Source organism: Eptatretus burgeri, chromosome 17 (genome assembly GCF_056783735.1).
Source record: "Eptatretus burgeri isolate ZD-2024b chromosome 17, Ebu_testis_v1, whole genome shotgun sequence".
Taxonomy (NCBI): Eukaryota; Metazoa; Chordata; class Myxini; order Myxiniformes; family Myxinidae; genus Eptatretus; species Eptatretus burgeri.
The window spans coordinates 52,730,541-52,753,701 of record NC_140977.1 but is presented as its reverse complement, the minus strand read 5'-3'; the positions used below and the strand labels follow the sequence as shown (position 1 = coordinate 52,753,701).

The window sequence follows — 23,161 nt, the reverse complement described above, 5'->3', positions numbered from 1 at the left end:
CAACAATTAGCGATAGGGGAGACCGCTAATCAAGCAGCATAGCAATGCACGCATACACATGGCACACAAGGTGCTGTAGAAACAAGCATGAGGAGAGTTTGTTTCCTGGCATGGCCCATGTCCAATACGTACCCTAGTTTGATCAAAAGAAGGAAGAGGAGGAGGAGGAGAATTTTTCATTGAATTTTGATCTTCCTCTTACAGTGTTGTATATTATATTATTCGGAATGCAGCATATAAAAAGGCTGTGATGAATATCCTATAAACACTGACCCCCTCCTCGCTTCCTGAGAGTATAGTTAGGCCGGTATCGACACACCCCCAAATTGTATTTTTCCCATTAACTACAACCGTTTTTGTTTTTTTTTCTCAGCAATTACACAGAGATTGGTATTCTCATCAGCGAAGTGACAGGCCTTACATTCCAAGTCCTTTAAAGCACCAAAGTACAACAACAGCTTTGAAGTTTATTTTTAAAGAAGAACGAAAGAAAACAAAGACACTGATATATAAATGGAAGAACAATCAACCATTTTCACCTCCTCAGACAAACCCAACGAAATGATTGTTTAAAAGATTACAAGCCATACTTGTACGGCTCCAGACCGCTCAACATGCTTCTCCTCTGCAACAGCAGAAATCGCACCTTCTTGGGTGGGTTATGCCTGTTGTACTCTTCTCCCCAGAGTTTCGCTTCCATCTGCAACTTCACGTCCTCAAAGTAGGTTTCTCGAGACACCTTCTCAATGTAGCACTTCGCCACGTAATTGGAGGCTGCATTCCACTGCTGGTGCCGGGTGAAGTTGGACAACTTCTTCCTGAAGCACGTGCGGTGTGCAAATACTGACTCAGGATTGACAAGGCCGGAAGTAACATAGCTTATTTAGGGGGTAAGAGGGATCGGGGGGATATAACAGAACGTTACCATCACCAGGGGTCGAGTGAGTCTTATTTTCCATAAAAATGATCAAGTAGAGTGCACTTGAAAACTTACGTTCTGTAGCACTCCCTCATGGCACCTCTTCCAAAGGGCTGGAAAAAGGAAACACACATCCAGTGAATGGATCAGAAATCAAGTTTCACAACATTGTTTAGACATTAAAAAAAACGGTTAGAAACGCGACTGTGCGTGCGCATGCTCAGTCTCGCCAGCATTCGCGCCTGCCAACCTATGCTCGGTTGGTGGACACGCAACGAGAAGGTAAACACCGTGTCCTCCCATGAGACCTTTACCTGCTTGGCCATTTTGATGAAAACTTCATCTTTGAGCCACAATCCAGTCAAAGCATTGTACCTGGATGGGAGACGATGTACATCAGACAAATTATGTTGACAATGAAGATTAAAAATAGCCAAACAAAGACGGCAAAGAAGTGCAAACGGCTGGTATCATTTTACTGGAAAATGGGCACACCGGTAGCGGGTAGCAAGCTCCATGTTGATCTGCTCCAGGTGGAACTCCGCCCATGGATCCGGCATATGCTTGGCCTTCTCAATAGCTTGCTTCCACAAGTCCTAAGCAGCCCCCCACCCCAAATCAGGTGGTGAAATCAGCATTTAACACAATCTTTGTGCACAGGTGAGAGCCCGAAGCCTGGGCCACGGCATGGAATAGAGTGCAAGCAAGGACCAATTCATTGGACGAAAATAAAAGACATGCAATTTAACTTCAGGGACGGAAGCCTCCCTGGGACATACATTCGAAGAAGATAAAGTAAGGCATCATGAACAGGAGGTACAATAAGATATTTAAGAATAAAACTGCAAAACTAACATACCCTGCATGCATCATGACAACCTTGAGATTCCGAATGCTGACTCTATCAAAACATACAAACAGGCGGGGTGAGATAACGACCATTGAAAGCAAACAAGCAGGCAGAGAAACAGAGCACTGGTGAAACAATAACAATTGCCAAACGAACACCGAACGTCGATATTGACGAAGTGACACGCTACAGCCTTTTCCAACAAATAATGTCAAAGTCTTCCATCGAGATCCGCTCCGAGTTTCCAAAACCAGGCTCGGTGGTTATAATGTGGTTCGAGCTTCCGCTCCGAGTTGGTAGGTTGGTGGTTCGAACCCCGGCCGAGTCATACCAAAGAGACACTAAAAATGGGATGTGCTGCTTCCTTGCTTAATGCTCAGAATTTTTTTTTTTTAAAGGATAGAGCATGGATAAACCATAGGTTGGAAACTACTATGCAGGATTGATTGATGGGCCTAATGGTCTCCTCCTGCATTGACATTTCTTGAAAGGAAAACCCCTGTGGCTACCACTCCCCCCCATTGAAAATCGTGAAGCTGTCAATCTCGTCGAGTCGGAATAACTGATTACACGAATGCTTGGATCCCGGATCCCCAAGCAGGTGGAGGGTGCAGCAAATAAAAATAACGCAGAAATACAAGTCAATACCCAGGAAAAAGACCATCGGGAAACAGTGCGGAGTCTCGGTCATCGTCGCGTATGGCCTTTGCAAGAGAGCCGGTATTCGCTTTCTCATCGGCTATCCATTTAAAGCTTTGTCCCAAACCGCTGATCCGACAATAGAGCGACAGATATGGAAAAGCACTTGCAGCATTCAGCTGAGGCAGCACTGCAAGTGGAGCGGCTTTGGTGCTTACTTTGCACTGTGACAGAAGGTTGACATCTGATGACGCAAAACGTAATTTGACCCACGGCTCGCAAGTCCCGCATTCGTCGAGACTTGCTGCCAACGGCATAATGTTGTCGAGACGACATAATCGATGAGTGAGACACGAGGATAAACTGGAAATTATGAATCGTAAGAGAACATCATTAGCAAATTGACTCCGCTGGTAAACCATGCAGGCCATGCCAGGCATCACCCGCAAAACAGACGTGCCTGTCAATCATTACTGTCTGGTTAATTGAGGCAGACAATCCGAGAATGCGGCCGGCCCGGCTCAACAACCAACCCGATAGTGTGAAGATCCCTGGCTTGCACTTGAGAGTTCAGAAATCGATTCTTGCTTCGACACGATTTGCACCTCCGTAATGGGGAATACACAAAAGTCATCATCATCATCGTCATCGTCGTCATCATCATCATCCGCCACCTCTGCTCCGGCGCTCCCTGAACGTGGCGCAGCTTCCCGACCACCATTCAGCGAACCATCCACCTCTTCAAAGGTAAAGATCATCTCTTGGTCACACATCTCGTCTGTGAGGGGCGAAAGAAGAAGAAGAAAAGAATAAGAAGCGACGACCTCACATTAGGGTCAATGCAGTGACCTTCAGCAATTTCAAACCTCCGACACATTAATCAGATGCGCAACATAAGTGGCAGGCATAGTCCAGGCAAACCCAAACACTCCGGGTTTGAAGTCACTCGCAGGACGACAAGATGATGTAATGGCCCCCTCCCCACCCCTGTGTCGAGGTTCCTTGCAAGTGGAAAGGGCAGATGCGGTCATTGTGTTCGACATCAAAGTGACGACATTTGAAAGCAGTCTCCTTGGCTATTGGGTAAAATCCTGGACGGGTCACCACTCCAACACAGGATACCAGCAAGCTCGCACTCATTTTGCCGACCTCGGAAGGATGACAGGCAGAATCAACCGCACCTGGTTTTAATTCAACAGCCGAGCAGGAATTGAACTCAGGATCCTAAGATCTCAAGCCCACCACCCGAACCATCAAGCCAACACCAGGCACACACACACACTTTTTGTCACCTGGCATTTATTATGATCTGAATCGTGTCGCCATGTTGGGTCGATGATGCATGTGCACGATATCCACGAGGATATTCATGTGCTTGATGGTTGGTCAGAATTCAACAGATTCGAGCTCACCAGTGCCGGCGCTCTTGCTCTTCACTTCTTGACGATTCGTCTAACGGCCTACAATCGCACTCTTCCTCCAAGGCTTCAAACGGACGGTGCACCACAATCCTCATCTCCCATCGTTATTACCCCCCATCAACGAATCCCACATACACCATTTGGCTTGCAAATCACTGTGTTCCCCTCCTTTCTCTCCAATCCATGTGAATCCCCACGATCCAGGTGTGTGTGTGTGTGTGTGTGTGTGTGTGTGTGTGTGTGTGTGTGTGTGTGTGTGTGTGTGTGTGTGTGTGTGTTATATTCTTCCTGAAATCAAACCACATTAAACACCAAAACTAACTCACAAGAGGTCACGAAGCCCTGACCGACGAAGGACGAAGGACGACGACGACACAGGGTACGAATGTATGTAAAAGAGTAAAAAGGTGTCCGATCTCACCACCAAGGTGGGAATAAGTGACACGATTTGTGTTTCAGACAATCTGTGGTGGGTTGTCAACAAAATTGTTGCGGTTACGAGGAGATATGATAGAGATGTTTAAGATAATGAAAGGTATAGATAAAAGTACAGATGAATTATAATTCAATAGAGTAGACAGTGATAGGACCAAGGGCCATATTCTGAGAGTAAAGAAGAGGAGAGTTAAGACGGCAGTAAGAAAGGGGACTTTCACTCATAGAGTAGTTAATGCATGGAATGGTCTCCCTGAAAAGGTAGTGGCAACAGTAAAAGTAGATAAGTTCAAATTAGAACTAGTACGTGCCCGTACGTGCGTGGCCGTACGTGCAAAAAAAAAAAACCTTTCAAACCGCGAGCCAGAAACAACAACCACACAGGCCGTTCCTTCGCTCTCGCGTGCCCGTGTGTGCAAACCAAAAAAAAAAAAACTTTCAAACGGTGAGCCAGAAACAAATACACAGGCCGTTCCTTCGCTCTTGTAAACGACGACTGGATTGGGGCATTGTGTTTATCTATAAATGCACATAAGAAATCGAGAAATTATTAGAATACATTAAGTCATCACCATCTGGAAGTGGTGCGTGCCCGTACGGAATGTTCACATGCATTCCACGAATTATCGCTTGCATTGAAGTAACAACTGCTGTGATACTTACACACACAGAGTGAATTAAAATCCAAATTTAAATGAAGTTTACCTCCCTCTCTTTGCTTGCCATGACATTCGCTGCCATTGACCATTGCCACTCCTACACCACGGTAACTAAGGCAAATTGCCACTCCACGACCCCCCATCGTAACTGGCAAGGCACGTGACATCATCGTTGGCCAGCCGCGCACCGGCAGACGCAGCCACGACTATGCAGCAACGTGTCCTTTCATTGGTTGGTTAATAAATGGCCATAACTTGGGAACCACTTGTCCGGTTAATATCAAACCTTGAAAAGGCACATCCACACGTCCCCAGCAATATACCTGGCAAGTTTCAATGAGATTGGACTGGTGGTTGTCGAAAAACAGCGGTCGCTGTGTCGCTGTGTCGCTGTGTGTCTCTGTCTGTCTGTCTGTCTGTCTGTCTGTCTCTCTCTGCTGGAATTATAGATAGATTAGATATAGGTACCTGGAAGTTATGGAGAGAGGGGTATAGCGATGTTAAGACTTTCAGGTAGTTCGAGTATTGATGGTGATGGTGCACAGAGTGCTGTTGGTGTGGGGGGGGTGGGTTGTGTGGTTGATGGTTGTTTTTAACCAAGCCCATGCCCCCCCCCGTCCCCTTGAGGGGAAGAAAAGGGGAAAAAAAAAATCACAAAAAAAAATACAAAATAGGATAAAATAATAATTCATTAATTAAAAACTCCCCCCCCCCCCCATTTTCTTCCTTGGATCTCGTGTCGATGGCTTGGTGTGGTGTTCGCGCAGGTATAATGGGCTGGATGAAGTGCACCTGTGTTGGGTTTCCTTGTTAAAACGAACATGAAACCTTCACGGCCTGAACGGGTTAAAAGGTAAACTCATTGGTAATCCAACACGTTACTTATTCCTTCGACCATCAACCTGGTTACCTGGACCTCAACACAAAACAAATATACATTTAGTGTTCTGTGGTAAAACCCGGATAACCGTGACGGGAATCGGACATGCAGCGTCAGTCGGGACGTGTGCACACCGATGGCGATGAGGGACCGAGCGCAAGTGTGAAGCTCGAGCACCGACCGATCCACTCGGTCCTCACAGGAAACCAACTCTCTGGTTCTGGTGTTTTAAAGGTGCGGCCGTGAAATCGCGATGACGGCTCATTTTATCTCAACGTCCTTCACGGTCGCCGTTATTGCAACACACTGACGCTATTTGGTGAAGCACCGACCTTTTTGTCCGAAGCACCGAAACACTCGTTAATCGCACACCGAGGAACGGGAACCCGAGACTCGAGGAGCAGCGAACGTGCGATTTGTTCCTTGTTTACCACACCTGCAGAACACGATGCCGACGCGCATGCGCAGAACACGGCCGGACGTGCGCATGCGCAGAACACGATGCCTACGCGCATGCGCAGAACACGCCGGACGTGCGCAGGCGCAGAACACGCCGGACGTGCGCATGCGCAGAACACGCCGGACGTGCGCATGCGCAGAACACGCCGGACGTGCGCATGCGCAGAACACGATGCCTACGCGCATGCGCAGAACACGATGCCTACGCGCATGCGCAGAACACGCCGGACGTGCGCAGGCGCAGAACACGCCGGACGTGCGCAGGCGCAGAACACGCCGGACGTGCGCATGCGCAGAACACGCCGGACGTGCGCATGCGCTTTGTGCGAGCAAACGGAATCGTAAATACGACGCAACAAAACGAATGAGAAGGAATAATAACACGAGGAAATAAGATGCAGAAGGAGGCCATTCGGTCCATCGTGCCTGTACCACACCAACGCTCGTGAGAGCATACGCTTGGCCTTCAGTTGTGGGAACGGTTTAAATAAATACAAACTAATTAAAGGTAGTCAGCACGGGTTTACCAAAGGTAGTTCCTGTCTAACAAATCTTTTCGAGTTCTATGAGGCAGTGTCTGATTGGGTGGATGAGGGAAAGACAGTGGACATAGTATATCGAGACTTTAAGAAGGCATTTGATAAGGTACTACATCGGAGGTTGTTAGTGAAAGTGAGGGCTTGTGGAGTGGCTGGTCAGGTTGCTCATTGAATTCCAAACTGGTTTAGTGGTTGGAAGCAAAGAGTGGCTATGAGTGGGAGGATGTGAGTAGCGGGGGACCTGAGGGATCAGTACTTGGATCATTATTATTAAGTATTTACATCAACGATTTGGATAATGGGGTAAAGAGTAGGCTTTCCAAATTTGCAGATGACACAAAGCTTGGAGGTAAGGTGGATAGCATATGGGATGGTGATCAGATTCAGGAAAATATTGATACTTGTATGGATTGGTCAAGAGAATGGCAGATGTAATTTAACCTGAGCTAGTGTAAGGTGTTGGGGATGGGAAAGAACAATGAAAATACAGATTACAGGATGTAAGGGGTAATTTTGGAGCGTGTCACACAGGAGAAGGATCTGGGGGTGGGAATAGATATGGGAGGTAAGCAGGTAACACTGTACCAGGTAGCTTTAGGTAACGTAAATCGGGTTTTAGGTTGAATTCAGAGGGGATCATTTATAAATCAAAAGAGGTGGTGTTACCATTGCACAGGAATGTAGTGGCAGCAGAAACAGTAGATAAGTTTATATTAGAATTAGATAGGTACCTGGAAGTTATGGAGATAGAGGGGTATGGGGATGTTGGCAGAACTTTTAGGTAGTTCGAGCATTGATGGGTGATTGTGTGCAGATGAACGGAGTGCTGTTGGTGAGGGTCTTGTGGGGAGGGGGTCGTGTTTTTTACCCAAGACTGTCTACATGCTTCCCCCCTCCCCTGAAAAGAAAAAAAACTACAAAACAAACTACACAAAACGACAAAAATTCCAAAAACAAAACGCTTAATAATAAATAAAAAAACATTTTGCATTTTTCTTATTTTGGTCTGTTGTTGATGGGTTGGTGTGGTGTTGATGTGGCACAGGCGTGATGGGCTGAATGGCCTCCACCTGCGTATAAGTTCCTCGTGTTCCCAGTGGCTTGTGGAGTGGCTTGTGGAGTGGCTGTTCTGGTCGTTAATTACCTCGTCCATTGAAGGTGGACGGAGGTTATGTTTCCACCGCTGTCTGAGATTTTAACTTGCCAGGGATAGATTGGGATCAGAAACATGGAAAAGGCAGAGCGGATGAGGATTTCCTAGTTTTATTCCAAAATTGCTTTTTAACCCAGTTTGTAGATAAGCCCACAAGGGGGAGTTCAGTGTTTGACCTCCTTTTAAGTAACGATCCCAATATGGTGGAGGAGGTGGAGGTTGGGGAGCATTTCGGATCAAGTGACCATAACATTGTGTGTGCAAACATTCTGTTCAGAGTTAGAGTTCAGGATAGTAGGGTAAGGCTATTAGATTTCAGGAAGGCAAACCTTGAGGGTATGAGGAGAGAGTTGGGTGATGTAGATTGGGAGACTCTAACAACAGGACAATCAGAATCAGAAAAATGGGAAACCATTCAGGACCAAATGTGTAGAGTGCAGAGTAAATACATTCCAATGAGGTGTAAAACTAGAAGCAGAAAGAGACCAGGGTGGTTGAGAAGTGAGATAAGGAAAGCTATTCAGGAGAAGCAGAAGGTATTTATTAGGTTTAAAATAAGAGGACTGGAGTTAGATTTATATCACTATCAGAGTAAACAGAGGCGAGTTGAGAAAATAACTCGGCAAGCCAAAAGAGAGTATGAGAAGGACATGGCTAAGAATATTGAACATAATAGCAAGGGTTTCTTTAAGTATATCAGGGGAAAAGAACAGGTTAGGATCATTGTGGGCCCATTGAAGATGAGCACCGGGAGAGTGGTTAGTGATGAAGGTGAGACAGCAGGCTTATTAAACAGGTATTTTTCTTCAACTTTTACACAAGAACAGTCAGGAGAATTGCCAATAGCTGAGAGTATCCATCGAGGAGGTTAGGAAGGGCTTTTACAGAAGATCCAGGTTGGAGTGGAGGAAGTAAAGGAACAGCAAGGTAATCGAAGAGAAGATAAGACTCCAGGTCCAGATAATATGCACCCGAGAGTATTGATGGAGGTGCTGAGCAGGTAAGCGAGATGTTAACGGATATTTTGAATAGCTCACTGAAGTCAGGACAGGTACCGGAGGATTGGAGAGTAGCAAATGTAACACCATTATTTAAGAAAGGATCCAGAGAAGAGGTAGAGAACGATAGGTTTGTTAGTTTGTCAGCAGATAAAAAATTTTTTTAAATAAATAGCATCCCAGACGGGACTCAACCCCACAATCCCTGGCTTAGGAGGCCAATGCCTTATCCATGAGGGTACTGGGGTTGTACTATTTAAATATTTTACAAATTCTTAATTATGAGTTTTACCCAGATTGCTACTCCTGTTCCTATTCTCTCCTTCCTATCACACCGATACACCTTGTAGCCTTCTAATCCTGTCCTCCAGTTACTCTCCTCGTTAAACCACGTCTCACTCACTGCAACTATATCGTACTCCTTGCGATCTACTTTGGCTTCAAGCTCTTCCATCTCATGATTTAAACTCCTGGCATTGGTATAGAATATGTTTAACTTTTCCCTTCCTGAAATTCTATTTTCCTGCCTGACCTTACTCATCACAATTGCATCATCCCTTCCTTCCTTAATAGCTTCTCCACCCTCTGTTGATTTTTTTTTTTTAAGCCTGAATTCCTTCCTCAATTCCCACTGCAAACCTTGCTGCCCCCTTTCTATATGCCCATCATTCCGGAAACACTACCTTTGTCCCTAAAAATGATTCCCACTGCTTCCTAAATGTAAAACCTTCCTCCCAACACCATTCTTCCAGCCATTGGTTGACGTCTATCACTCTGCTCATAATTTCTATTCCATTTCCTAATTTTAGGAGAATAACAGATGGGAAAAGCGTGTTGTGAGAGCAAACACACAATGGGAAACACCATTTGGCTTTGAAGGGAATAGAAATTGCAACTTGATAAAAGTGTGACCAACACATTCCACTAAGGTTTAAAAACTCCTCATCACGTGATACATCAAACACATTTTAATCCATTAATGAACTCGGAAAAAAAAAAAATTAATCCATCATCAAGATGAACGATCAGAATTGAAATGGTTCTCTCGATTAAATGGGATTTCTACCATTAAGGAGGATACAATAATTGATCTGGCTCAACAACGCAGTAAATCACTGCAGCAGTTGATCAACTTCAATTGTCTGGGGAGGAGAACAGTGGGACCAACGGGCGGGGAGGGTATAGAACGGGCGGAGTGAAAGAATGACAGTGGGTGGAGACAGCTCGGAGAAGGAACGGAAACTCGTGCGTGTCACGTGTCACGGAGGGGAGTCACCCGCATCACGTGGTTCCGCAGTCACGTGTGTGTCCAAAAAAAAAACAACAACAACCGCTTTTGCGAGATTTCTTTTTTTCCGGGTTGAAAATCCTTTCTTTATCGGTCGATTATTATGTAAACTGTAATATCATTCAACGACGTGAGTGATGAATGCACTGCGTGTTTCAAATGCGTGTGCAGAATTGCTCAGCTCATGGAAATTCTCTTTAAAAATGGATTTATAAAATCACGCGAACACTAAAAACGACACGTGCTGGCGCGAAAAGTTTAACTATCGATTTCACAATAACAGCCAGGAGAATTGCCAATAGGGTATACTCAAGGAGTGTGTGCAATTCTGTGGGACTTTTGTGGTCTTCTTCTTCTTCTTCTTCTTATACTTCTACTTCTATTTCTACTTCTTCTTCTTCTTCTACTTCTACTTCTTGCGTATGGCAGCTTGGCTGCCGGTTCGCTATCATTTTGTTGGGGCAGAGCTGCGCCGCTGATGCTGTGCCCTTACACCAGTACACTGGTACTCATTTTACCGACTTCGGAAAGATGACAGGCTGAGTCAACCCCACCTGGTGTTAATTCAGCAGCCAACGGGGATCTAACTCAGGAGTCAGGACCCAAAGATCCCAAGCCAGCCACCCGAACCATTAAGCCTGAAGCTGATACCAGGATTTTTTTTACTTTTGTGGTGAAATCTCGGCAGCCAAAGGGGATCCCAGTGAAGAATAAAATTAAGTAAATTGTTGCCAATCAGGAAACATGTTCAAGACTCGAAGGGTACTTGGTAGAGTGCATACCTCCACCATGCAATGCCTGATCTATGAGAACATATCGGGCCCAATACATCTTTGAAATAACATGCTATATATCGTTTTTGGCCCTATCTCTCAATGGTAAAGAATCACTTACGCAATTGTAATAGGCGGATCCAGATCCGGATTTTCACCAAAATTGAATCAATTCTTCCTTGTCACACACACAACGTGTCCACCAAGTTTCATCTGAATCCATCAACAACTTTTTGAGATATCGTGATATATATATATATATATATATATATATATATATATATATATATATATATATATATATATATATATATATATATATATATATATATATATATATATATATATATATATATATATATATATGAAGACCACAAGGGGAAAACCAGAGATATCAGGATAAGTCAATTTTGAAGAAACTGAAAAACAAAGTTTCAAGACTTTGGTGGACTGTTTAATAACTGTCATATAGATTTATTTTCCAGTAAAAGGAAGAGTGATCATTGGCTGATCAAATTAAGCATGTAGCATTTGCCAAGCTTCTGTGTTATTTAATTTAAGAGCAAAGAACGAATCAATGTTGCAAACTGACATCATTGGTTATTCCCTTGTTTAATAATTGCCATGCAATTTTAACCCAGGATGTGTTGGTTATTAACATACATTACATGACTTTGGTGATCACAGATTATTTTTTTCAACATTAAACGGTCATTGTTTTTTTTGTTTGATTGGTGTTCAACGCCATACTCAAGGGTATTTCGCTTATATGACGACGGATTCTCCATTTCTTACTCCGTACTACTTAATATGATGGAAAACCGGGAGGAAACCAAGGATAAACCACCCCCGTGATAGCCGGTCACCTCATGTGACTCCCTCATATACCTAAGCAGGTTGATTGGGCGGTGGGTACATCGAATGAGGATGGGTACTCAGACGCGCTAACCATTAAGCCACGGCGTGGGTCCCATAAAAGTCACAATAAAGGTTTGACCAGGCTTGAACCACGATACGTACCAACTACGGAGCCCATGATATAACCAAATAGGCCATTGTAGTGCTCAGAGTTTATGCTGTGATAGTTTTACAACCTTTTATAACTTAGTTTCTCAACTCTGAATATTATGATGGAACAGTTAACATGAATGATGCAAAAAGCCAATCTTATCTGAGTGAAAACTTTAATTTTAATACTTTGCAGAACACAAAACCTGTGATCAAAAACAATAGATCCATGATATAACCAAATAGGCTATTGTAGTGCTCAGAGTTTATGCTGTCAAAGTTTTACAACCTTTCATTTTTTAGTTTCTCAACTCTGAATATTATGGTGGAACAGTTAACATGAATGAAAGGGAGATAACCAGGAGTAAAGTACTGACAACTCTGGGTTTCTATTTGTTCAGCTTTGACAACACTTGTTTTTTCATTGCACGGCGAAACTTTATACCATATAAATAATGTGACACCCCTGGTTATTTGTTAAAGTAATATTGTGAGAGGAAACCTTATGTTGCCAACTATTGGCAGGTGCAATAACCCTGAAATTTATAAAAAGTGACATCAGTTTTCCCCTTGTGGTCTTCATATATATAATGCTATATATCACAGGTGGGGGTCATTCAGCCCATCATGCCTGCGCGAACACCACACCAACCCATCTACACAAGATCCAAGGAATAAAATGCAAAAAAGTTTTTAATTAATGAAATAAAAAATTTTGTTTGATTTGTTTCTTCTCTTTTTTGTAGTTTTTGTATTCCCCCCCCCCTTTTCTTCCCTTCAGGGGAGGGGGCATGGGCTTGGTTAAAAACACACATCAGCCACACAACCCCCCTTGACAAGACCCCCACCAACAGCACTCTGTTCACAATCACCCATCAATGCTCAAACTCCCCAAAAGTCTTCTCTATATCCCCATACCCCTCTATCTCCATAACTTCCAGGTACATACAGGTATCTTATTCTAATTTAAATGTATCTACCTTTCCAGGGAGACCATGCCATGCATTAACTACTCTTTGAGTGAAAGTCCCCTGCCTTACTACCGTCTTAACTCTCCTCTTCTTTTCTCTCAAGCTATGGTCCATGGTCCTATCACTGTCGACTCTGTTGAATAATTCATGTTCACTTATTCTATCAACACCTTTCATTATCTTCAACATCTCTATCATATCTCCTTGTAACCACCTCCTTTCTAGTGTACAAAAGCCCTGTCTCCTTCAGCTGCTCCTCATAACTTAGTCTAGCTTGGCCCAGAATCAATCTAGTAGCTCTACGCTGAACCCTCCCAATGGTAGATATGTCCTTCCTGAGTTGTGGTGACCAAAACTGCACACAATATTCTAGATGTGGCCCTCACTAAATTCCTGTACAATGTTAACACCACCTCTTTTGATATATAATTGATCTGCCTCCTTATACAGCCTAAAACCCTATTTGCTCTACCTATAGCTGCCTGGCACTGTGCTGTCTGCTTACCTACCATATCTATTACCACCCCCAGATCCTTTCCTGTTCATATGTGATGTGATGTGATATTGTGATGTTCATATATTTTCGGGGAGACAGACTGAATTACCAAACTGTATAACATTTAATAATATTTATTTATGTATCAGAGAAATTCTGTAACTATAGAGTGCAGTCAATAGAAATGCTGTCTGATCAGTTTTTGTAAACTGTACTTAAAGGTGATTAGGGTGAAATTGAAAAGAGCAATCAGAATTAATTTTTTTTTTTCATGAAATTTGATTCATGGTATAGGTATGAAAAAAAAACCCAACAACATCGGTAAATTCATGTCTGAGAAATGGTTGAGGACATGTTCAATACCAGTTGTTGTTTTTTTACAACTAAAATGTCCGCCAGTCCACCAGTCGACTTCCTTTGATGAGGTTGCAAAATAAAGTGAGGCGTTCGTGTACGCCATCATGTAATGTGCTTGGCCAAGTTTGAACAAAATCAGACCATACATGTTTGGAGACACATTTAAGTAATAAAACAAAATGGCGTCCAGTTGGTCATCTTGAATCTGATCTCAAAAATAAATGACGTGCATCTTTCGTTTGTAAGCCATCGTTTCTTATCTGTGTGCCAAGTTTGAATCACATCGGTAAATGAATGTCCGATAAATGGTTGAAGACGTGTTCAATACCGGGGTTTAACAACTGAAATGGCTGCCAGTCAGCCCTCCTTGATCGAATCGCGAAACAAAATTATGCGCATTTGTACACCATCATGTATTGTCTTTGTGCAAAGAATGAATAAAATTGGTCCATAAATGCCCGAGATAGGGCTGCGGATAAATGCACGGACGGATGCACGATACCCAATCCATAGGCCCCCCCTGTTTCAGACTAAGTCCAATGAGAGCTAAAAGAACAACCGTTGAATCGACATTGTGATTGCTTGAATTTTTTTTTTTGTATACCTTGTCGAGGCTCGTATGAGAGCTAACACACAACACACAACAAGGGGGGCATGAGACAAGAGGGGTGGGAGTGGGAAGGACAAAAGAGTGGGGAACAGAGACATGAGGAGATCTGTGGAAGGGAGAGGGATGGAGTAGGGAACAGAGAGTATACAAGATGGACATCACAGGGACTTTCAGGAATGAAAGCAGGTAATTTGAAAGAGGTGGGTTTGGGGTGGATTAACGGGGGTAGAAAAGATTGAGGATTTGGATGGGGGACGATAATAGGTGGTGGTGAACAGCTGTTTTGAAGGCCTGGAGGGAAGAATGGGAATGAATAGAGTGAGGGAGTTTATTCCAAAGGCAGGAAAAAAGAGGAATGAAAGAGTGAAGGTGAGCAGTGATTCGTGATTTTGGTAGTTTTACCAGAAGGGTGTTGTTGGACCTTGAGCGCCCTGCGGAAATATGGTGGGGACAAATTGCAGACACAGCAGGGGGTCCAGACCGGAGAGGAGACGGTAGAAGACAGAAAGACCACCGACTTGCCTGTGGTGAGCGAGTGAGAGACCCAAAGACAGCCTCATCGTTGGAGATACCAATGATCCGAAATGCCTTGGTTTCCACAGCGTGAAGCCGAGAAAGTTGGGAGACAGGAGCACCAGCCCTGAGGGGAGAGCAGTACTCCATCAGACTGTGGATGAAAGCTTTGTAAGTGGTCAGGAGCTCAGGTGGGCCGAGGAAGGACTTTGCACGATGGAGGATTCCCAGTCGGCGACTGGCTTTGCAGGCCAGGTTGGAAATGTGACTTTCCAAGGAAAGATCATGGCAGATCGTGCAACCCAGAAGCTTGAAAGAAAGGACTTTTTCCAGAGGATTGCTGAGAAAGTGGATGGGGGGGGGGGGTTGCCAAACGGTCCTTTCGAAGAGACATAGTGAGAGTGTGAGATTTGTCCGCATTGAAAGACATGTTCCACGTGTTGGACCAGTTTGTGATTTTACCCAGATCTGCAGTGAGCGATTTGATTGAAAATACACCATAGATTCTCAAAATCCTCCATATTTCAAACTCAAAATTAATTACATGCTGTATGTCATCAATTTAACCACAAATGATTATAACGTTAAAATTAGAAGAAAAAAAATATCACTGGCTGGTAATGAGTTAGCATCGATATTGTCCTGTGATGCAAAACCATCCTGCCCTAGTTAGCTTCATGAATGAATACTTTTGCCATATACAGAAAAATAATGCACTCCTAATGTCAGGAACAGCACAACTGTACTTTGTTTCTCACTGTCGAACTAAACATTATGCCAACACATGTTGATAGTAGATAGAGGATCTCTTCTGATCGTCACTCTGGTCGCCCTCATCACTCTCTGGAAGCACTTGTCCCACATTCTCGCATACATCGTCACCATCAGAACAACCACAGATATCTGTGCAGTTGAGCCCTGCCTTACAACAGGGACATCTAGCAGAATTGCACTGCAACTTGCGTGTGCATGTGACCAGATGGAGAACCGACGATGGTGCCGGCAACTGCGTGGTCATGATGGGAGTCCATCTTGTTTCCACCTGTAGTCTGCAGAGATGGAGGTGCAGGACACGCTGTGGTCTCATGATTCCACACTATGGTCTGATGGTGGGCACGCAGGAGACATTGTCGCAGGGCATCTGGACTTGGTGGTAGCCTCTCTGATTCTTCTTGCTTCTTTGAAAAACCACCACCATCACAATTTTTTCACTGAAGTGATCAAGGTCTGTGATTGGTAAACCTTGCAGATAAACTCTTCAATGACAGCAGCTGTCTCATCACTTGGCATGACAGAGGTGCCAAGGTCTGCCAAGGCTCTTACAATGCTGTCACTTGCATCTTGGAATACCTTCCAGAAGGCATGTTTCCCCTTGCCAGCGAAACTAACAGTGCTATCACTGCCACTCATTGCATGGAGACCAGGTATTGCTGCTGATTTTGTTGGACCCAAGGCGACATAGATGTGACCGTTTTTGCCCACCATATTACCAAGGCCCCAACTGACTTAAATGTGAGGCCTCACACTGTTTCTTCCAAAAAACGAATACAAATACCCGTTAAATTGCTTTGAACGTCCACAACTTAAATGTCAATAAATGATTCATGAAAAAGGTTTGGATACAATAATTTCAAATTGAATTACATTTGACATTTGAAGGCAATAAATCTCCTAAACCACAGAGAAGTCAAGTTATGAGAACATTCTGCCAGTTGGGGGAGAGGATGGACAGGGGGGTTTCCATAAAAACCATTATCTGCAATATTTTCACACCGACGTCACGCTTCAAGAAAGGTCAGGTCAGGTATGGGAGCATGCGCCGGAGTCGCACGTCACCGAGTCCACTTTCCGCCGGTACTCCAGGGGCCTCCACCTGGCCATCCCCCAGGCAGATGCCTGGCCCATCCCCAACTTCTTGAGATGCCGATCAACCTTCCGCAACAACAAGGCACGTGGTCGGCTTATTGGCCTCCTCCACCCATGAGGCTCCCTCACTGAGAGAATCTGGTGACCAGGATCAGCATCAGGAAAAAGATCCACATGTCCATACAGCCGCAGCTGAAGCTCACGGACAATGCAGGAAACAAATCTCATCTGAGTCTCTCTCAGCAACCGATCGTTGGACACAAGTCCGACCATCGATAGCCAAGGATTCTCCGAAGAGACCTGGTCCCAAAGAAATAAAGTCTCTGTCTCAGATCCCTGGTCAGAGTCCAAGTCTCACATCTGAAGAGCAAAACTGGAAGCACCAAGGACCTGAAGACTCGGACTTTCGTCCTCCCGCACAGGTACCAGCAGCGCCACACCACATGATCGAGTGAATCCATGACTCCCCAAGCCCGACCCAGACGTCTATTGACCTCTGACTCACAGCCGGCAGAGACATGAATATCACTGCCAAGGTAAGTGAATCTCTCTGTGACTTCAAAATCCTCACCACAAACAGGTACAGACAGGATAGTAGCATCCAAGATGTCATTGAAAACCAAGATCTTAGTTTTGACACAGAAAACCCGTAATCACAGCGGCTCTGACTCCTCATTCAGCACCTCAAGATTCCCCAAAAAAGGATATGCAGAGTCTCCGCAAAGATTGATTTCCTCATTTGCAAAATCAAGGTCAGAGGTCTTGACATTCCTAAATGATGCACCGCAGCTTGATCTCTCCGACATCCTCCCTAGAATCCAGTCCATACAACTGCTGAAAAGTGTGGGGGCAGTACACACCCCTGACGAACTCCAGTAACAACTGGAAATAAGTCAGAGATGGAACCACCACATCTCACAGCACTCTCAGTACCAGAGTAGAGTTCAGATATCAGATGGATCAGTTTTGGTGGCAACGCACGAAGACCAAGAATCATCCAGAGGGCATCCCGATTCACTGAATCAAATGCTTCACAGAGATCAACATAGGCTGCAAACAGCCCCTGCCGAAACTCTCATCAGAGTTCAGTGAGGACCCGAAGAGCAAGGATACGGTCAATCGTTGACCTCTTTGGTGTAAAGCCTGACAGCTCTGGGTGCTGGTGCTCAAGCAAATGGTGGTGAACCCCATCAATAATTATCTGAGCAAAGACCTTGCCTGGAACTGAGAGCAACGTCACTCCTCGGTAGTTGTTGCAGTCCGGTTTTCCGGTTTTGAGCGGCAAGAGGTCTCCTTCGGGGCTCCCTGCTGATGTTCTCAAAGTTAAGTTCCGGTTGTTATTTGTCCCGTTTTAACTGTTTAATTTTCTCACCTACATGTTACTGTGTGTTCCTAGTTCGGTTTTGTTTCAAAAATCGTGCTATTTTGTGAGTATTTATGTCGACGTTCTTACCTGGTGTTTGAGGCCTAGTCCTAGGCTTGAGGCCTACCGGTTCCACTCGGTGTTCGATCGTTTTTTTTTGTTTGTTTGTTTGTTTTTTCTCCCCATTACCTTCAATTTCTATCCTCCCCATTACCTTCAATTTTCATCCTCCCCACTTTCCAAACATCCCCCATTCTCCCAACTAATCTCTTTCTTATCTATAAAAAAAAAAAAAAAAAAAAAAAAAAATATAAAAAAAAAAATATATATATATATATATATATATATATATATATATATATATATATATATATATATATATGTATATATGTATATATATATATATATATATATATATATATATATATATATATATATATATATATATACCCAACAACAACAACAACAACACGCTCACCTTCTCCCGATTCTGCTACTTCTTCTTCCTCTTAACTTCCTCCTCGTCTTCCTCGATTTCTTTTTTTTTACACTTCCATGACCTAATCTGTTGAACTCTCTCATACATTAATATTAACAACAAAAACGATCTTATAATGCTTCATCTTCCTCTCTCACACATGTGGTACTCTTTACTGTTTCACAATGCACTACTCTTCTGCTATTTTAACAGACTGCTCTCATTTCGACCTCTCCTTCATTCCTTGCCTAAAAAATCCAACTATTACAGCGCTTCTTCTCTCCATGCTCTGAATTCGCCTTCATTGCACCCTTCAAGAATTGTGTTAAATCGCATCTCTGACCTAAAACTTTTAAAAACCACAGTTTGCCATGGATGCTCACTTTCCATCAACCATTCTTTTTTTCCAACTTCAGTGCCAACTCACCCCCCTCACCCCTCACTCTCACTCTCAAAGCAACCATCCCACTCTTCTCCCTCCAAGCCTCCCTCTCACCTCTTTCAAAAATTCCCCCCTCACCTTTCTCCCACCTTTCATCCCCCTCACTCTTCCTTCTCTAAGTTGCCCCCCCTCTCATCCACCAACCTGCCTCCCTCCACTGCCCTCTCACCTCCATCTCTTCACTCCACCTCCTCAAATCCTCAACTGCCATCTTCCTTGTCTCTTGTCCCCCCTCTCTCCCAGCACCACAGAGCCTTTTCTCCTCCTCATTCGGCCCCCTCCCCTCGCTATTCTGCAATACCCCACACTCCTTCAGCAACCCTCCTTACCTCCCCCTCGTCCCTCGTCCTATCCTCCCCCGCCCCTCCACCTCCTGCACCCAAAGCCTCCTCCCCTACCTCTTCATTAAAAGTGTGGACCTCAAATATCCGGGGCCTTCGCTCAAACCTTTCAGATCTTTCCATGCAGGTTGCCACTGACAAACCAGACATTATCTGCCTAACAGAAACTTTCCTCTCCCAAGACGTGTCTGACTCCCAAGTATCTCTCCCTGGCTACTCCCTCTTACGGTATGACAGACCTGAGCCTCGTCCTGGTGGAGGTGTTGCTCTCTTCATCAAAGACTCTATTCCTCACTCTCCCTGCACTGCTCTCACTCCCCCACACCCCCAGGAATACCTCTGGCTTCGGCTTCCCTCCACTCCCACCTCATGTTTATATGTGTACTGTACCGTCCACCGAACAGTGATGACTCCATCTACACCTCACTCTCCGAAAACATGGACCATCTTCTATCTTCTCATCCAAACTCTCTCTTCCTCTTATGTGGTGACTTCAATTGTCATCACGCCAGTTGGCTAGGTGTGGGTACCTCTCTCACCTGCCATGGGACATCAGCAAAAGCTTTCTGTGACTCATTGGGACTGACTCAATCGGTCAACTTCCCGATCCGGATCTCAACCAATGGTACTCCATCTCTTCTGGATCTGATTTTGACAAATTTCCCTGACAATATCTGCTGCTCTTCCTTCGCTCCAATTGGTTCTTCTGACCACGTCCTTGTTAAAGTGGACATCTCTCTGGCTGTTATCAGAGAACCACCTCACCGCCGTCGAGTCTGGCATTTCACTCAAGCCGACTGGCAGGGTCTCCGAGCAGCCATCAAACTTACAGACTGGTCTCCTATCACTACTTTCTCAAACATCAACTCATCCTGGGAATTCTTTCAAAGAAACTTGCTCTCCCTCATGCACAGATTTATCCCCTCTCGTGTTCAGTTGTCTTACCCTTCCTCCCGCCCTTGGTTTACTGAAGCTTGTGGCGAGGCAGTTGTCCTGAAACAACTTGCCTTTGCCTCATGGAAAGCAAACCCTACTGAGGGCAATCTCAGTTCTTTCCACAAAGCTCGGAACAAGTGTGTATCTACCCTCAGGAGAGCCAGAAAACAACATCTTTCTCATCTCAAGTCTGAACTCTCAAACCTCTCTCCCTCCTCAAAATCCTGGTGGCGTTTAATCAAATCTGTTTCTGGTGTATGTTCCCCCTCCATCCCCTCGCTTACCTCAAATGGCCGCACTGCTGATTCCACACGTGATAAAGCTGAATGTCTAAACTCGGTGTTTGCAGCTAAATCTTGTGTCCCAAACCCATCACTATCTCTACCCACTTTACCCAGTCGCACCCAACTGTCCGTGGACTCTGTATCCTTTTCTCCTGACAAGGTGGAGAGCTTGCTTTCAAACCTCGAGTCAGATTCTGCAACCGGTCCAGACGGCATCAGCCCACGTGTCCTCAAAGCCTGCTCTTCTGCTCTTGCTCATCCTCTCTCTGTTCTATTCACCCTCTCATTTTCCCAAGGTCATCTGCCATCTGCTTGGAAATCTGCTAACATCACTGCCCTGCATAAAAAGGTGCAAAAACAGATCCCTGTAACTACAGACCAATCAGCCTTCTCCCAATCATCAGCAAGGTTATGGAATCCATCATCGCTTCAGACATGAAATCCTTCCTCTTCTCCAATGGCTTGATTTCCAATCATCAATTTGGTTTCAGACCAGGTCACTCTACCCTGGATATGCTGCTACTGCTCTCCCATCAATGGATGGAGGTCCTCAATGCCAGACAGGAAATCCGAGCCGTATCCCTGGACATATCACGTGCTTTTGACACAGTCTGGCACCCTGCCCTACTCACCAAACTCTCTTCCCATGGTATTCAAGGCCATCTCCACTCATGGCTCGCAGACTTCCTCTCCTGTCGCAGTCAACGTGTGGCCCTAAATGGAGTTCTTTCATCCCCTCTTCCTGTGCAGGCTGGAGTTCCTCAAGGTAGCGTTCTGGGCCCTGTTCTCTTTCTGGTTTTCATCAATGATCTCTCGGACTCTCTGGAAAATCCTCTATTTCTCTTTGCCGATGACTCCACCCTCTGCCGTACCATCTGTCATCCCTCAGACCGGCAAGCAGCAGCTTCTTCGCTCACTGCAGATCTGGATAAAATCACAAACTGGTCCAACACGTGGAACATGTCTTTCAATCCAGACAAATCTCACACTCTCACTATGTCTCTTCGAAAGGACCGTTTACAAAACCCCCCATCCACTTTCTCAACAATCCTCTGGAAGAAGTCTTTTCTTTCAAGCTTCTGGGTCTCACTATCTGCCATGACCTTTCCTGGGAAAGTCACATTTCCAACCTTGCCTCAAAGCCAGTTGCCGACTGGGAATCCTCCGTCGTGCAAAGTCCTTCCTCGGCCCTCTTGAGCTCCTGACCACTTACAAAGCTTTTGTCCGTAGCCTGATGGAGTACTGCTCTCCCCTCTGGGCTGGTGCTCCTGCCTCCCACCTTTCTCGACTTCACGCTGTCGAAACCAGGGCATTTAAGATCATCGGCATCTCCCGCAATGAAGCTGAGTCTTTGGGCCTCTCACTCAATCACCGCAGGTTGGTCGGTGGTCTTTCTGTCTTCTACCGACTCCTCTCCAGCCTTGCCCCCCCTGCCCTCTCTGCGATTTGTCCCAACCACATTTCCACAGGGCGCTCAAGGTCCGCCAACAACCCCCTTCTGGTAAAACTACCAAAATCACGAATCACTGCTCATCTTCACTCTTTCATTCCTCTTTTTTCCCGCCTTTGGAATCAACTTCCTCACTCTATTCTTTCCCATTCTTCCCTCCAGGCTTTCAAAACAGCTGTTCACCACCACCTCTTGTCTTCCCCCATCCAAATCCTCGATCTTTTCTACCCCCGATAATCCACCCAAGCCCACTTCCTTCAATTCTCCTGCTTTCCTTCCTGAAAGTCCCTGTAATGTCCATCTTCTCCTCGCCATGTTCCCCGTCCCATCCCCATCCCTCTCCCTTCCACAGTTCACCTGTGTCTGTTCCCCAATGTTTTGTCCCTTCCACTCCCGCCCCTCTTGTCTCATGCCTCCTTGCTGTGAGTTGTGTGTTAGCTCTCATACGAGCCTCGACCAAGGTATACAAAAAAAAAAAAAAAAAAAAGTCCAGGCGATCACCCCTTCCTTTTCCAGAGGGGGACAACAAGTCCCCTTTGCCAGTCAGTTGGGACGATGCCTCTGTTCCAGGCAGAGCAGAGAACTGCATGCAACGACTCGAGTGCAGCATTTCCACCAGCCTTGAGAAGTTCAGCATAGATGCCACAAATCCCATGAGCTTTACTCATTTCAACCCGTTCACCGCAGCCTCTGTTTCCACAAACAAAGGTGGATCACAGTTGATTGGAGGGTCAGCAATTTGGAAAGTAACACCCCTGACATCAACCTCAACAGCTGGTGGATCAGCCTCGTACAGACGCTCAAAATAACCGACTCAGCGGGCCTTCATTTCGGACTCCAATGTCAAGAGCCCATCACCTACCCGCTCGAACTACAGTACACCGAGGGACGGACTTGGAGGAACACAATGCACAAATTCCCCTGTAAGCAGGACGATAATCACTTGATCACAGGTGATGCTCTGCCCCCTCACAGCTTCCTCGCACATAGGCCTCTTTGTCCACCCTCAACACACATACAGTTTTACGCCTCA

General features: G+C 45.1%; 1 protein-coding gene across 8 annotated transcripts in view; it reads right to left on the bottom strand.

Moving 5' to 3' along the window:
• EEF2K (eukaryotic elongation factor 2 kinase) overlaps positions 1-6,346 on the bottom strand; it is a 49,608-nt gene extending 43,262 nt beyond the window's left edge. For 2 of the 8 annotated variants that reach the window (XM_085862256.1, XM_085862260.1), the window contains exons 1-7: positions 6,240-6,346; positions 2,942-3,186; positions 1,779-1,820; positions 1,415-1,515; positions 1,234-1,294; positions 995-1,032; positions 647-818 (exon numbers count right to left, since the gene is read on the bottom strand). In XM_085862256.1, the coding sequence (XP_085718382.1) occupies positions 647-818; positions 995-1,032; positions 1,234-1,294; positions 1,415-1,515; positions 1,779-1,820; positions 2,942-3,186; positions 6,240-6,318 (738 nt within the window). In that variant the 5' untranslated portion in view covers positions 6,319-6,346. Of the gene's footprint in view, positions 1-646; positions 819-994; positions 1,033-1,233; positions 1,295-1,414; positions 1,516-1,778; positions 1,821-2,941; positions 3,187-5,937; positions 5,962-6,135 lie in introns of those variants that run through there. The other 6 variants (XM_085862255.1, XM_085862261.1, XM_085862262.1 and 3 more) reach the window with 6 other exon arrangements.
• Between the last annotated feature and the right edge of the window lie 16,815 nt (positions 6,347-23,161).